This window comes from Corapipo altera, unplaced genomic scaffold (genome assembly GCF_003945725.1).
Source record: "Corapipo altera isolate COAL_440 unplaced genomic scaffold, ASM394572v1 104, whole genome shotgun sequence".
NCBI classification, from domain to species: domain Eukaryota; kingdom Metazoa; phylum Chordata; class Aves; order Passeriformes; family Pipridae; genus Corapipo; species Corapipo altera.
This window is the reverse complement of record NW_020884920.1, coordinates 5,431,327-5,448,021: the sequence shown is the minus strand read 5'-3', so window position 1 is coordinate 5,448,021 and position 16,695 is coordinate 5,431,327. Positions and strand designations below refer to the sequence as shown.

The 16,695-nt window shown below is 49.4% G+C and overlaps 1 protein-coding gene across 1 annotated transcript in view; it reads left to right on the top strand.

The window, feature by feature from the left end:
* CACNA1H (calcium voltage-gated channel subunit alpha1 H) overlaps positions 1–16,695 on the top strand; it is a 133,308-nt gene that overhangs the window by 81,551 nt on the left and 35,062 nt on the right. Inside the window, exons 10-20 of the mRNA XM_027656503.1 lie at positions 2,295–2,446; positions 3,425–3,610; positions 4,251–4,368; positions 5,885–6,040; positions 8,707–8,797; positions 11,305–11,513; positions 12,921–13,355; positions 14,032–14,132; positions 14,510–14,633; positions 14,762–14,830; positions 14,940–15,124. Coding sequence (XP_027512304.1) covers positions 2,295–2,446; positions 3,425–3,610; positions 4,251–4,368; positions 5,885–6,040; positions 8,707–8,797; positions 11,305–11,513; positions 12,921–13,355; positions 14,032–14,132; positions 14,510–14,633; positions 14,762–14,830; positions 14,940–15,124 — 1,826 coding nt within the window. The remainder of the gene's footprint in view (positions 1–2,294; positions 2,447–3,424; positions 3,611–4,250; positions 4,369–5,884; positions 6,041–8,706; positions 8,798–11,304; positions 11,514–12,920; positions 13,356–14,031; positions 14,133–14,509; positions 14,634–14,761; positions 14,831–14,939; positions 15,125–16,695) is intronic.

Here is a 16,695-nt window from a genome sequence, read left to right as displayed (position 1 = left end):
CGTGCTCAACAGGCCACAGAAAAATATCGACCTTGGCTTAGAAAAATTGGGATTTTAGAGAATAACAACCTACAAATTCTTTTTATTTGCCTCAGGGTGTTGTTAGGTTTGTTCAGCTCAGTCTTTTCAAGGAGGACACGCTTTTTTTGGTGATAGCTCTGAGAATGACTTCCCATCAGTGTTGGGTTAATGGTTGGACTCCATGATCTGAGAGGGTTTTTTCCCCAGCCTTAATGATGTGTGATTCCTTGCTGATGATTGTCACTAATTTCCCAGCCTCAACACTCTAACAAGCCATCCCCAGCCTGCCCTGAACACCCTGTCCCACTGGCAATCACACTCTCAGTCACAGCCTGTCCCAGAGCTCTCAATCTGCTGCCAGAGGGACACAAGAATTTATCAAGTTATTTTGCTGCTGGTCAGAATTGCCCTTGTCTGACCCCACCAAGCATGCCAGGTCCTGACCAACAGCTGGAGGACACTGTGAGTGTGGTGTCCTGACCCCACTGTGACTTACAATGACTGTGTCCCCTGTCCCCACTGTGACTTTCAGGCTCCTGGGAGCCCACGGGGCTGTTCCAGCTCAGTCTCTGTTGGGGCTCTGGTTCAATGCCACCCCAGAGCACCCCTTTTCTTCAGCTGTGTTTTCATTGCTGAGGGATGTTTCATTGCTGCCCAGGATGTTTTGGCACCATCAGGGAAGGGAATGGGGTGGATGTAAGGGTAGGAATCCCCTCCCTGCAGGAGGAAGGTGTGAGGAGGGCGGGCAGGTGATTCTGCTGCTCACATGTTTCCTGGAGACTGAAGAACTGAAAATGGCACAGTCCTTCCTCTGGTGTCCCTTGGGAATTGGTGTGTATGGACTGTAACCATGAGGACTGAGCTCTCAGTGCTTTCTCCCTGGATAAATGGTTGAGCAGCAGACAGACTGTTGCATAAAGAGATTTAGCAGTGAGTGATGGTTCATTAGCAGCCCACAGGTTGGCACTGCCTGTAGGAGGGGATGTCTGGGCTCTTCTTGCAGTCCAGTTAACTCTTTCACCCTCTCCTTCCATTGCCAAGGGTTTGGTTTGCAGAGTGTGGAGTTAAATGTGGTGGTGCCACAGTATTACAATGGTCTCTCCCTTCGGACCCTCAGATAGTGCAACAACGTCCCCAAGAAACAGCCAGTTCTTACCGTGATGTCTGATGAGGGACAGGGAATAAAGGAAACCATTGTCAGTCCAGGAGATGAGTCAGATATGAAAATCACACCTTTTCCTAGACAATGTTATTACACTGAGGAAAAGGAAATGAAAAAGACTCATTTTCTCTTGCAAAGGAACAAGCCTTGAACTAGAAATGTAGAAATGCACGTTACAGAGCCTGGTGCTGTTTGAGGGAGCAGCTCCAGGGACTGGGCCAACCCCATCCTTCCTTTTGTGTCTGTCCCTGCTGTGCCAGAGCCTGAGGGCTGGACAGACACTGCTGCACTTGCCAGGAAAAGAAGATCTCAGGCTCTGTCTGAAAACAGGATTGTAGCCCAAGGTAATTTGGTGCTGGTGACAGAGGAGGGGAATGGAAAAATCTTGCATGAAGCCTTGTAAACTCAGAGAAACCCACACTGATCCTGGAGGGAATCCTGACTCTCAGGTCCACACTGCTGTCGCTTGAACTAAATCTGCTCTGTGTTACTAACCAGGGCTTCAGAAGGAAAGATCATTTTGGATCTTTTGGGGACAGTTTCCAAAGGGAGACAAATATCTCAAGGGACATAAAACTATTGATCCTACTGACTTTCACTGACACTTGTTTGCCTAATTATCTTAAGAGATATCTGGAAGAAAAATACTTTGTTTTAATGTCAGTTTAATGTGAATATTCACCTATCCAAACCAGTGGTCCTGGTTTGGATACTGCATTATCCATAAAGTTCTGCTGGGGTTAGTGCAGTAAAAACAACCTGACCCATGTGAGTCCAGACAGAAGCTTAGAAGCCACACCAGCCATTCACCTGGATAATTATATCTTGGAAAGCTTTAATTTTTTGGGCCCATGCAGTGGGCACAGTTGTTCTGCAGCTGCTCCAGAACCGGGCTGGGATTCTGTGTTTCCACTAAGACTCACAGGGACCATCCATGAGGTTTGTCTGCTGTTCCCCTCAGACATTTATCTGCCTCCATGGCTTTCCAAGAGGAATATGGGAAGGTGTAGCATTTGTGCTTCATTATCACAAATCCCAGTGGGAGAAACATTCCAGCCTTTCCCGTTTCCTCTGTGCATCTCTTTGACCCTGTTGCTTTTCTGCCCCGTAGCCAGATGAGCTGACCAATGCCTTGGAGATCAGCAACATTGTCTTCACCAGCATGTTTGCCCTGGAGATGCTCCTGAAACTCCTTGCCTTTGGCATCTTTGGCTACATCAAGAACCCCTACAACATCTTCGACGGGATCATCGTTGTCATCAGGTCACTGCTGGTTCTTTCTCTGCTTCTCTGAGGGCTCAGCCCAGTTGGGGAGTGGGATGGGGAGCAGGAATGAGGTGACATGTGTTAATCCAGGGCTGGGATGTTCTATAATTGTGCTGGCATTTTAGATCCCTGTTGTTTAGAAGGGCTGTCCAAAGTAAATGGACCTGGCAGATGGAGAACAAAGTCTATTTATGCCACACATCTGGCACTGGGGGTGATTTTCCACCGAAGTGCAGAGTGGCTGGTCCTAAGAAAGGAGAGCAGTGAGTGTCCATATCCCAGCAGAGTGCCCTCCCTGTCCCAAATTAACACAACTCAGGCTGGAATGGGGGAAGCAGGAGGGAAAGAGGGCACTGTTCTGCTGTCCCCTCCCAGGGGACACTGTCCCAGCCTAAACTAGGGGTGCCACAGCACGTGAGCGAGAGCTTGTGCACCCCTCAGAGCTGGGATTCTTTCCAGCAGTGCTGGTCAGTAATTTGGGGCAGAGAATTCAAGGGAGACACAGATGCAAACCAGGATAGTGCTGTTGGCTTCCCTTGGCCCATCCCTTTGATTCAGAGCAGGGAGGAGCAACAGAGACCCAAAACACAGGTCATTCTGTGGCCTGATGAAACCAACCCCCTCCAGCAGATGTAAATCCCTCTGGATGTTCATGGTGCAAACCGTGATCCATGTTCTGTGTGTGGGCTTGGGACAGGCTGGAGTGGTGCAGCCTGGCAGGGGATGTGCTGTGAAGAACCACAGAAAACCAGGGAATTAAAGAATCAAAATCCAGCTGTGATGGAGATAAGTTGTGCACGTGAAGGTGAACTGGGAGCGAAGGTGTTTTCCAGAAGCAACAAAGGAACAGGCAAAGAAACACTCCCGTGGGGCTTGAAAGGCATGATCCCTGTAGGAAACCCTGTAGGAAAACCACCCTCAGGGCTTCCCCCAGGTGGTGCTGCTGGTTCCAGCTGTTGTCCCGTGTTCCTGCAGTGTCTGGGAGATCATTGGGCAGTCGGATGGGGGCCTGTCCGTGCTCCGGACGTTCCGGCTGCTCCGGGTGCTGAAGCTGGTGCGGTTCATGCCCGCCCTGCGCCGCCAGCTCGTGGTGCTCATGAAGACCATGGACAATGTGGCCACCTTCTGCATGCTGCTCATGCTCTTCATCTTCATCTTCAGGTACCAGAGGCTTGCAGTTCTTCTCTGATCGATTGCCCAGCTTGGTTAAGGGACGTGGGGTTGGAATAATGGGACACTGCAGGCTCCTGGGGGTAGAACTGCTCACAACAGACTGTTTACTCCTTTTCAGTCTGTTTTTCCTGCAGTTCTCTAATTCTATAGGTGGATAAGGATCACAAACAGGCAACAATTGCTCCTTGGGTCCCTGAGAGGCTCCTTTAGCTGTGCCAGAGGACACTGTCACTACTGGACTGTACCAGTGTTATATTTGGGATGGAGGTTGTGCAGACCCCAAGGCATTGGTCTGTTTGACCCTGTAATGCTCCTTAAGACCCTTTTGTTGGAAACCAGTTGGATTAGGGAGCTGGCAACATGGTTTGTCATTTTCTAGGAGAAGGAGGTCCCTTTAGTGTCGAAAATTGTAATGAAATGTGGCACAGAAGAACCAAATTGCAGGGTCTGAGCAGTGATCATGGCAGTGCTGGAGCAGATCCCGTCTTCCCAGGAGATTCCACCAGCACCCAAAACACTGGGAGGGGAAAAGTGTCCAAAAAAATCACTGCAATCCTCCCTGCAACTGTATTTGCCACAGTAATGTTTCTCTCCTCTCCCCCTCCCTTCTCTCCTCTCCCCTCTCCAGCATCCTTGGCATGCATCTTTTTGGATGCAAGTTCAGCCTGAAAACTGATACAGGAGACACAGTTCCAGACAGGAAGAATTTTGATTCCTTGCTTTGGGCCATTGTCACTGTATTTCAGGTAAGCTCTGGGTCCTTGGGGGAGTTTTAATGTGGAACATGTGGACTTTCTATTTCACAGAACTATTCCAATAAGTGTCAAGTTTAGTTATTAGGGAAGAGAGATTGTGTTTCTGTGTCTGTAAGCCCTGACAAAGAAGCAATCTGCTAAAATCAGCGCTGTGCATGTCTCTTGTAAGCAAAAGAAGAAGGAAATCCACCCTTATTTTCCTTTTATATAATCAATAATATCAAGACCCACAGTCTGCTGCTTATTCTGCCCCTGTTCTGCAGACCTCTGTCTCCTTACTCACCTGCACTGCCCCAAAAATGCACTTTGCAAACAATTTCCCGTAACTGGGAGTGCCAAATACTGTCACAAATCAGAGCTGGAGGTGCTGAGAAAGTCTTTATGTAAAAAACTGTGTTTCCTCTGCAGCCAAGATCTGGTTTGTGCCTGAAATTACTATTATTATTCCACAATAAGCTGCTATCTCAAGGACAATTTTAATACAAAGATTAGTCTTTTCTGTTTCAAGGCTCAGACTTTAGAGCCCCAGTGCTACAAGTGGAGCACGGTGTAAATAACATTAAGCCAAGTTTCTTAGCACAGGGTAAGTGTTCACCACAGCATCATTCAAGGTGGAAACCAGTGTGGAGAAAAATAGGACTGTGAAAAACAGAACTTCTTGCAAAGGAGCAAAGGCAAATCAGCAGCAGCCTCAGAGGTTCACGTTTTTCTCTCACCAACACATGGATTTCTGGATTTATCCTGGCACTCCCTTGGGAATTGCAGTTGGCACAGAGCACAAGGGCTCAGTCCTGTGTCCCGTGAAGGGTATTGAGTGACATGACTCAGTGCAGCTGAATTCAGCCCTGTCTCCCCAAAGCTGCCTTGTTTGCAGGAGGGTTTGAGGCCGTTTTCACTGCAAGCACAAGTTAATGTGGAACACGAATCTGTCATCCATTTTGCTTAGGCCCCGGGATTTTTGAGCTCCAGGAAAGCTCTGAGAAAACCCCTTGGAGCAAGGCTTTTTGCGAGGATGTGTGTAGGGGTTTTTTTGCCCAGCTTGTCAGTGCTTTTACCTAAAGGAAACCACTTTGCTTCCCTGAATTTCTTGAGCCACCCAGTGTCATTTATCCCATCAAATATCTTGTCCCTTACCCTTTCCTTCAGCTCCAGTTGCCTTATAAAGAGCAGCCTGAAAGGAGACAAGATCTGTGGCCTCAGGTCTGTTATCTGCTGATGGTTATCAAAGGAGGCAATACCTCCACGAAATAATGGGATTAGGATGAGTACATCCTTCATGTTATGATATCTGGGATCTGAACTAGTCCTCTGAGTGCCAGAGGGGAGTTTGGCCAGGAGAGAGCTCTCATGTGAAGATCTAAATAAAGGACATTTTTGCTGCCTCCTCTCGTGAGACCTGCGAGTGATTACGCTCAGAAAAGGTCAAAAGCAGGGGAAGAAATGGCTGAGACAGTGCTTGAATGTCATGGGAGGAGTAATTAGAGCCTTCCCTCTTCCTTCCCTGCAGATCCTCACTCAGGAGGACTGGAACGTGGTCCTGTACAACGGGATGGCCTCGACCTCCTCGTGGGCAGCTCTGTACTTCGTGGCCCTGATGACCTTCGGGAATTACGTCCTCTTCAACCTCCTCGTTGCCATCCTGGTGGAGGGATTCCAGGCAGAGGTGAGAGGTGGGAGCAGAGGGAAGGAGAGCACTGACACACCTGCAGGGATGGGTCTGTGTCAGTGCAATATCCCACCGTGCAAACAGCCCAAAATGTAAAGTTGAGGGGTGTGGATGAGCTGGGCTGGACATGTGAAGCTCTTGCGAATCAATCTTGGTAATTAAGGCCCACTGGGTGTGTCATGGGACTGAGGAGACCAGGATTTTGGTTGATCTGCTCCAGGGTCTGTTGTGTGACACAGAAGAAATAGTTTAGGAGTAATTTTACTCAGCAAGTCTCCCATATATCCTGTGTTTTGTGTTTCTTTATGGCAAACCTCAGGCCTTCTATTCTATATTCCATATTCTATAATCTATTCTATGCATATATATATATATTCTACTCTATGGAAGACCTTATATTTAGCCAGTTCCAGTCATGTGGACCAGGCAGGATGTGAACTGGGTCTCAGTCCAAGCCTTCCCTTGGGACTCTGTCTCTCCTGTGTTATTTGCACAGCAGCACAAGTAGCCCAGCTGTTCAAAAGCTGCATTTCAAGGCTTGAAACATTAAATTTTGAGATATTCAGGATGATGCTTTAAGGCAGAAGAAAGTTTTCTCTGCTCAGCAGCCTGGCAGCCTGCAGGTATCTCTGTACAGAACAGATCCCATTCCTTACCTGCCCTCCTGGAAGTTCATGACGTGCTCATGTGAAGCCAGGAAGGGGCAACCTCTGAGTGCAGAACCCTCTGAGTGCCTGATCACTGAGCCAGACAAATGGCTGGGCTTTAAGCTCAGGCTTAATGGTTCCTTTCAGAGCTGTTTTGGACCATGATTTAAATGTGTGTAAGCACTGGATTGCAAAGCTTGTATTACTCACTCAGCACTACCTCTGAAAAGGCCACCAACCATGGGCATGACATTTGCAGGGCACATTTTGCCCTCCACTCCCAGTTCTTGTAAACCCTGACATGGAGCCCGTGGGCTTGTCAGTCGTCTGGGAGAGAGGAATCAGCTGTGCTGCAGAAAACCCTTCTCAGGGCTGGATTTCAGCTACCAAGCCTTTCACTTATAAATCATGGAATCCTGGAGTGGTTTGGGTTGGACGGGACCTTAAAGTTCATCTGGTTCCAGCCCCCTTCACTAGACCAGGTTGCTCAGGGTCCCAGCTCTGGCTGGGAACCAAAGATGTTTACAGCCTCATTGGGCAGCTTTGGGAAGAAGTATCAGTGGAGCTGGGTTTTCTTTTGTCATCCCTGGTTCTGTTGGTCGGTTGGGAGTATGGCAGAATTCTTGTTTTGTCCACTTTGACTTTGCCCTCTGACAGGGGGTTGTTCTTAACACTCACTAAGACACCGAGGGCACTTCTCCCTTTTTCTCTTACTTAACTGTAGAGTGACTCCTGGGAGACTTGTGCAGCTGAGAGGGTGCAGGTTAGAGCTGCTCTGAACTCAGAACCATCAGCAGTGTCTCAGCAAGGACAAAAAAATTGCCCTGTGAATCTCAGGACACGGTCTCAGCTTGATCCCACGTTCTGCTCTGCCTGTGGAGCAAGTCTACCAGGAGTATGCCTAGAAGAGAACAGGCTTAAATGGCCACAAACCCATTTTTAGTACATTTGTGCTCAGTCCAACAAGCAGCCAGACTTCAAACAGGACCATAATTGCATATTTGTGCTTACACTGTTCCGGTGTCAGTTTGAAATCTACCCCAGAGCTGCTCTGGGAAAGCAGACAAACCTTCTGAAATCATGCAAATCTTTCATCTGCTGGTGTTTCTGCTCTAAAACAGAGAAGATGAATAAGGGAGCTCAAGCCTTTCAGTCATCCTGGCTGCTTGGCTGCACCAGTTTGCAATCCATCACAGACGAAATTAAGTTCACTGCCACTTCAGCGCTGTGTCTCCAGAAACTGTGGTGATTTGTTCAGGCATCAGTGAGGGAACTGTGCTCCTTCTTCTGGGATCAGCTGCTTTAATCCAACCATTTGCTATCAATTTGCACACATTTTCTGCAACCTTGATGAATCCAGCCAGAGAGAAGCCAACGGTCTGCTGCTGGAATCTCTCCCACAGCAAGGAGAAGTTCTTCTGTCCCAGGCTGATCATTTTTGGTGGTAGATATGTTTGAAAGGGAAAATTAACTGGACTTTCAGGAGGAAAGCCAGGGTGAGGGTGGTTGGCTGTTCTCTGTGCTGCCTCATTCCCTCTGCCTCAGCATTGCCAAGAGATTTCCCAGTACCATCTCGGTTACCAGCCGGCCTGAAGGAAGCAAAGCAGGGCTGGATATTCAGATCTAAGTCAAATTTACAGGGCTGTCAAATCAAGAAGAAAAATCCTTCAGCATCCTTTGACATCAAACCCCAAGTGCTTTCAGCTGGGATCATGGGGAGTGCAAACATGGAACCCCACCATGCCAGTGTTTCGTGGTCACTCCTGTGATTGCAGCTGCATTTTGGTGTTCTCTGGGAATCACTGTTCCAGGAGGCTGGTGCAGGTAGGAAACACGACATGGCAGGAACAGCCACATCAGCCTCCTTCCTGTCCAAGTGTGAAAATTAATCAAAATATAGAAGAGGGACTTGCCTGGGGTCATTCCTTGGGGCCGCTCTTAAACTGACTGTTGGGAACAGAGGTGCTGAGTAATCCAAATTATCATGTCTGTTAATTATCCCCCTCCTCTCTGCAGGGTGATGCCACTAGGTCAGACACAGATGAGGACAAGACATCTGCCAACTTTGATGATGATTTTGAGAAGCTGAAAGACCTCCGAGCGACAGGTGGGGGTTTGTGTCCACGTTTTCCTGGGATCAGCTGTGACTCTGCTTCCATATCTTCTCACAGGAACTTATGGGGGGAAAAACTGGAAGAATCCCTTTTATTTGGCAACTAATCTGATGGCTGAGCCCACAGAGCAGCTCTGCAAAGTGAAAGCTAAATGAGCATTGATATTTCCTTTAAACAGATGTTTTTCTAATTTAAACTCTACGAGAAGATTTTGCTGTGTCTCATCATTTCTCCTGTCCCGTTCCCGCAGAATGGTTTGCTGACAGCAATGTTCTCACCCTACTTCTCAGCAGCTTTTCAAATCAATCATGTTCTCATCTGTTCTTTTTGGTTTCCCACACAAATGCATTTGGGTGAGGTTTGATTGATGGAAATGTTGCTGCTCATTTGCGTTACAGGAGGGTCTGGCAATCAATTTGAGGTAAGGCCACACTGTACCAGAGTACTAAAAACATGGAATAGTAGGTGACAGCCTTCACTCTGCAGAGTTTGCAGCCAGAGAGGTGACAAGGAGGGATCCCATATTTTAGCAGAGTGAATGGCATGATGGCAAACAGGAGCCACTTTAGTTCCTCTGTACTTTGATTCCCAGCTTGGGCTCTGCTAGGATTACTTTAAATGTTTCTAAACTGGGTTTTGTTTCAGCTAAGGAGATGATATTGATTGTGGTGAGCAGATGGAATTCAGCTGAGGAAGGGGCAGAATAATTTGTTGGGGGAGCTGAGACAGAACTGGATCACAACGAGGTGATGGAGCTGCTCAGTGTGCAGATGAAGCAACAAATCCCAAACACCAAGTGATCAAATACCCATTGCAAATGGTTGGCAGGGAACCCACAGCACAATTCTACAGCAGATTTGCACCAACTATTTGTTGAACAGCTTCAAATAACAGGAGATTTCTAGGGGGAAAAAAACATTGTCACCTCTTCTCAGGTAATACAGGAATAGAAAACAGGACTGGACTTGCCTTTGAAGTCCAGGAGTGCTTGTGTGTCTCCCTAAGTCTCAGAGGTGCCAACTGGTGACTAAACAGCAAAAAGGCTTTAACAATTCTGTTGCAAAGCCATTGGTCTGTAACACATACAGGGCCAAGAGGAATGTGTTTGGCAGATTAGCAAATTTGGAGCTGAAACTTCCACCCCCAGGGTGAAATGGCAGTGTTCCCATGGCCTTCTGTGGTGCAGGTCAGACATTTGTGCACAAAACAGATGATCCAACAGAAGCAAAGTGCACTGCAAGAGCAGCCAGAGCAGGGAATGCACTCACTTGGATTCCTCACTGCAGCCCTGCCCCTGCTTTCCTGCTGATCCTTCCCCCTCCTTGAGATTGGTTCTGAAAAATGAACTGATTTCTGATGTAAAACCAGGACCTACCAAGCCCAGTAAAGCAGGAGCTGGTTCAGCTCTAGTTTTGGGGTTGAAACCAGTCTGGTTTGGAGCATCGTGGCACTCTGTAGGGCTGGAGGTGTTAGGTCTGGTTTTGCTTCAGTGTGAACATGGGTTTTACAGCCTGTACTTGCCCTACAGCTGAAAGAGATGCTTTTTGTGATGACCACAGTGCCATTAGAGTTCTCTGTTATGGGTAGGGGTGTAAAAGCAGCTTCCATTTCCTGTCCCCTGCTGTTTGCTGAGTGCCTTCCCCATGAAGGGACTTGGAGCACATCACAACTGGACAAAAATCTTTGTGCTACACTGTAGGACACAGACAGGAGGTGAACTTAAAAGGGTGAATTTAGCCAGTCCTCAGTGTCCTTTCCTCAGAGGCTTTCTCCTAGTCCTCATAACTATAATTCCACTCTAAATCCCAAGAAACAGTGAGCAAAAGAAGCTTCCTGGAGGTGTGCAAGGCCGGGTTGGATGGAACAACATGATCTAGTGGGTGGCATCCCTGCCTATGGCATAGAGGTTGGACCTTTAAGGTCCCTTCCAACCCAAACCATTCTATAATTCCATGATTCCTTTGGAGAGCAGTGAGTTCCAAGTCCAGGTGGGGCTGAAGGCCTCTTAAGAGGTTGTGGTGTTTGCCTGATGCCTTTTAACACAGTGGGGGGGGGGGATCTTATCTCTGGAAGAGAAGAGGAGACTGAGGGGAGACCTCACTGCAGTTACAACTGCCTGGGCAGGGGCAGAGGAGGGGCAGGGACTGAGCTCTGCTCTGGGGGGACCAGGGACGGCAGCCAGGGAATGGCTGGAGCTGTGTCAGGGCAGGGTCAGGTTGGATCTCAGGCAAAGGTTCTTCCCCCAGAGGCTGGTTGGCACTGACCAGGCTCCCCAGGGCAGTGGGCACAGCCCCAAGGCTGCCAGAGCTCAGGGAGGGTTTGGATGATCCTCTGGGACACAGGGGGTGACTCTTGGGGATGGTTCTGTGCAGGGCTGAGGGTTGGACTGGATGATCTCTGTGGGTCCCTTCCAGCTCAGCATGTCCTGTGATTCTGTAATTTGGAAAAGTGATTCCCACAGCTGAGCATTCATCCCATGTCCCCTCTCCCCTCTGCCCAGAGATGAAGATGTACTCCCTGGCTGTCACCCCCAATGGGCACCTGGAGGGCAGGGGGTCGATGCCCCCTCCCATCATCCTGCGCACGGCGGCCACCCCGATGCCCACCCCGAAGTGCTCCCCCCACATGGACTCCGTGCACACCTTTGTGGACTCGAGGAGAGGCAGCAACGCTTCCCTGGACCCCGCGAGCTACGATCAGAAGTCCTTGGTAGGTTCTGGGACATACCGGGATTTGGTGTTTTCCTGCTTGGAAGTCCAGGCCAAGCCACCTCAGTGGAGATTCCCAGCCTGAGATGAGTCGTAAGTTCACACAGTTACCCCAAAACCCCCTCAGAGGAGGAGCAGGAATCTTTTCCCACCCACACTGGCCGTTTGTGGTGTCTCAGAGGAGCTGCCAGCCGATCCCGTGAGGACGAGGCCTGTTTCCCCCCTCGGTCGTATCTTTTTTGGGGTTGTATCTTGGATTTACAAGGGGGATGAAGCATCGTTTGTCCTTCCCAAACCAGCTGAGCTCTGGTTACAGTGCAGCAGCCCCGCTGGAGGGGAAATAGAGGGAACAAGGAGCAGGCTGATGGATTGCCAGCAGGCACAGCTCATGGAGCAGAGGTCTGGCTGGAGCTCTGCTTTGGCAGCTGCCTGTGCTTGCCTGCAGCAGGGGAGCAGGAGGGCAGCTCTGTGTAAACAGGCAGCAGGTCAACAGACAAAGTGGATTTTTGCTGCCACTTATTGTCCCATTCCTGTGCTCTGTAACTGCAGTATCATGTTCAGATCAGGGCAGCAGACCGTGAAGGCACTTCAGGCAGAGGCAGAGCCACTATCCCCCTCAGTAAAGCTGCTTAGTCAATGTAATGCTTTTGAAAAGAAAATAGAGATGACTGTTGTTTGCCTTGGGCTTTCATGGGATGGTGAGGTGCTGTTCATCGTTTGAATCCTTTCTGGGAGAACACGTCCGTGCCACCAGCCAGAGGCAGATGAAGCAGTGAGAGAAGAGCTGCCCAGCACTGAGGAGGAGGAGGAGGAGGAGGGAGGCAGTTTGCCTTGCTTTATGCTGGGAGGAAGCCATGGAGAGAAAAGGAGTTTCCTTCTGGCTTTTCTGCACTGACCTTAAGCTCTCTCAGCCTGCCAAAGTGCACTGGCACAGCCTGATCTGTGCCAGAAATCTGTGTGAGGAAAAACATTCATTCCACTGCCTAATGCATTCAATTGAAGAGAAAATATTGGAAACAGGGGCATGATTCCCAACAGCCACTTGGGTGCCAGGGGCAGGGAAGTTGTAGGCTTGAGGAACACGAGGAAAGAAAACACTACTTCAGCAAGAGTGTCTTTGGGTTCAGTTTTCCTGGAGAATTGGTGCTGTCAGGGCAGTGGGAGGTCACACAGGATGGAGGATTGGCAGCTGTGCCAGAGGAGAGGATCAGGAGCACCTTCAGCATGGCCTTGGCTGGGTGCTGGGCTCCCATCCCAGGGCTTTGGCCTGATGGAGTGGGAGTGGCGAGGGAAGCTGGGAGGGGAAGGCAAGACTTGCAACAAGAAGGATCTTCCAGTCTGGGCAAAACACTCCATCCCTTGGCTTCCTCCTGCAAGCAAACCCTCAACTGTCTTTCTTCTCTCCCAGTCTAGCCTCCGCAGCTCCCCCTGCGCCAACTGGGGCACCAGCAGCAACTGGGGGAGCCGGCGCTCGAGCTGGAACAGCCTGGGCAGAGCCCCGAGCCTCAAGAAGAAGAACCAGTCGGGAGAGAGGGAGTCCCTGCTCTCCGGGGAGGGCAAGGGCAGCACCGACGACGACTCGGACGACGCCAAGTCCAGCACGGTCAGCCGGCCCTCGCTGCACCGCCGGGCGGAATCCCTGGATTACCGCGGCTCCCTGGAGCTGCCGGAGCTGCTCCAGCTGCCCCCCGTGCGCCACTCGCTCGGGGTGAGCCCCGTGGCCATGCTGCCCCCCGAGTTCCAGGACTGCAACGGCAAGATGGTGCACGTGCCCAGCGAGCTCTTCCTGCGCGTCGACGGGCACAAGGAGGATGCCCTGGACTACGAGGACGACATGGAGGATGTGAGTGGAGGGGGAGGTTGGTTGGAGGCTCCTGTGTTAAGTGGCTTTTCCACTTAGCACAGGAGGGCTGGTTAAAAAGTCCATCGTGGAAATGTGTTGCTGCCTCGTGGCTGGTGTAGGGAACGCCAATCCCGATCCGAGGAATGGGCCTTCACTTCCTCGAAGATCTCTTTTTTAAGCCACTGAGTTGAGCTGTTACAGTGGTCTCCCACACGGGGATGTGCATCCATTTGCCTCCTTTTTGGTCTGATTAAGATTGTCCCACCAGCCCAGGATGCCTCCAAAAAGGAGCTGTGGACAAAACAACTAGTGAATGTCTTTACTCACAGGAGATGTTTGGCATCTTGAAAGCCTGAAAAGAATGTTTTCTACTTAGCTTTTTGGTTGTTTCAGGCAACTTTGGGTGTCAAAACAACACCTGCCTAGAAGTCTTGCTTTGTCATGTTTATATGTCACTCTACAGCAGCCCCTTCTTCCACCCCTTTTCCTCCCTGTTTTGCTGGACAACTGTGACAATGCTCACCACAGCTCTGTCCCAAAAGCTGTGACAGCCCACAGGCACTGTGAAATCCCATGTACTGCCCCCCTGTCCCCCCCTTTCACAAAAAGCCTGTGAAAGTTGAAGAGGCAGGAAAATAAAAGAGGAAGAAAAGGTGTTTCTTCTTTTTTTTCCCAGAGTTACTGCTACCGGATCCGCAAAGTCCTGGAGCCCTACAAACCCCAGTGGTGCAAGACTCACGAAGACTGGTCCCTCTACTTGTTTTCCCCCCAGAATCGGTAAGAAATCCCAGTGAAATGCCAGCCCAGCAGGTTTTTGTGGTGGTGGAATAGGGCGTTCCCAGCGAGTCTTCCCTTAGGAAAACTCCCTCTCTGATACGGGGTTTTAGAAATCCAGTTTCTGATTTTGAGGCAACTTCTTCTGTTCTGTGTGGGCAGAAGTTTTGTGTGGTTCACTCCATGCCCATCTAGGAAGAAGAGTGATTTGACCAGCATTTATAGTAATTAATAATCAATGATAATCATGGCTGAAGAATGGAAATACTGGCTCACCACCTGGGCTGATGCTGGTGGCACACCTGGGGAAGACTTTTGGGTAGGAGTCTGTTACTGCCCCAGACATCTGAAGGACTTTTTTTCTCCCCACCATTTTTTAGGTTCCGGGTGATGTGCCAGAAGGTCATTGCCCACAAAATGTTTGATCACGTGGTGCTGGTCTTTATATTTCTCAACTGCATCACTATTGCACTGGAGAGACCAGACATAGACCCACAGAGCACGGTGAGTACCTGGCTCATTTTGTTCCTCGATCCCCCATCCACTTCTTCATCTTCTCAGGGCAAGACCCTGCAACAGAAAAGATGTTTGTTTTCTAACTTTGCCTCTCTTTCTTGTTCTGTGTTTGACAGGAAAGGATATTCCTCAGTGTTTCTAATTACATCTTCACTGCCATCTTTGTGGCTGAAATGATGGTTAAGGTAATTACATCTTCATTCCATGGCCCACAGCGAGGCCTGGCAAAGACCAGAATGTGGCATAGTTATGATCTGGGGGAAGATTTAAATGTCTCTCTTCTCTTGGCTGTAGGTGGTAGCTCTTGGCTTTTTCTCTGGGGAGAACACCTACCTGCAGAGCAGCTGGAATGTTCTGGATGGAGTGCTGGTCTTTGTGTCTATCATTGACATTATTGTGTCCATGGCATCAGCAGGAGGAGCCAAAATCCTGGGTGTCCTTCGTGTTTTGAGACTTCTGCGGACCTTGAGACCTCTCCGGTATGTGCTGATACATCGAAGAGATTGAAAAAATTGCACATGATCCATCAAGATCTGGCTTAATAACACAGAAAACTGAAATGCAATATGAGGAGAAGCATCTTTGGGGAGCACTAAACTGGTGAAACTGTTTGAAAACAGTGAAATGAGTTATAATTCATCTTCTCCAGCACGGAAACGAGCGGCTGGAGTTCGGAGTGAGAGGTGTTATCGTACTCAGGCAGCGAGTGCAGTCAGTGCCTCCTCCACACTGCATTTTTATCAGGGTTTTACAAATCAGTCTGGCTCCTTCTTCAACTGCACAGCCCCCCAGCGAAGAGCTGGCATTGGATGGCGGAGAATTTGCCATTGAACAGGTGCTGACAAGGATTTGATAAGCTCCAGTATCTTTCTCTGCTCTCCAGTGCCTGCTCAGAGCACTGCACAACAACCACTCCCTCAGCCAGGCACAGGGTGGGAGAGCTTTCAGTGCTGGAGGAAAGGAGTAAAGAGAATTTGTATTGAGGTTGTGATTATGCAATAACAAAGAGTGATCGTGCTTGGGGGGATTTCTATCACTCCCGGCTCCAGTTCTATTTCTGTCCTGCTTGGCAAGAAACACAAACCTTTTTTAAATGAAATTTCAGGGGAAGTGAGATAGTCACCTCCAGAAACCTGCAGGCTTTCTGGTGCAAAGCCACACTCGTGAGAGTGATAGGAAGAGCCAATGTTTTAGGCTCAGACCACAAGAAGAGCAGCTGCTGCTCTGTGTTTCCTCAGTGACAAGTAATTTAGTGTTTCTGTCTCCTCTCTTGTTCCCATGCTCTGTTCTGCTGGTAGCATCAGGGTCCCCTGGCAGTGCTGGGTCACCAGGAGCCACTGAGTCACCCTGGCCAAGTCACCCTGGCAGCACCTCAGGCCACTTGTCTGACCCACATAACTAGGAACAGAATTCAGGGCACAGGCAGTTCCTAAAGAAAGGCAAAAGGAAGAGAGAAAATTAGTCTTTGAGAATAACTAGGCCAGATCCTATGAATAGAAAGGAATTCATCACCTCTCACTATGGCTTCACTTAGCACAGCCTCTCCTAGGATTACTCCAGGGACCATTCCTAACACTTTGGAGGTGCAGTTCAGATTCCACATGATTTCTCTCAAACAGGAAAGGCCTTGTCCCTGCAGACACAGCTCTGCTCTTTTCTCTGGGCTTGGCAGCCACAAAGGCATCATTCCCTGCAAGGAGTCACCCTGTCCCCTCTACAGACCCCTCCTGAAATCAGCTTGGATGTTCTTCAGTCAAAACACCCACCTTCCCCTTCCCAGAACAGCCTGCTTGGGCTTGTTACACTCAGGTGTGCAAGTACAGTTTTGAGACACCCATGGGAGAGCCATTCTCCAGGCACTCGTACAGGAAAGCAACACACTTGTTCTCCAAAATACCCAAAAGCTGCTTAAGGGCACTCACAGCAACCTGCTCCCTAATGGGATTGACCCTTTGGCTGTGGAGCTGCTGCTCACAGGTTCCTGTCAGCTCAGGGGCAGCTCAGGAACTAATTAGGAAGCAAATTGGAATTACTTTGTTTGAAAAGTTGT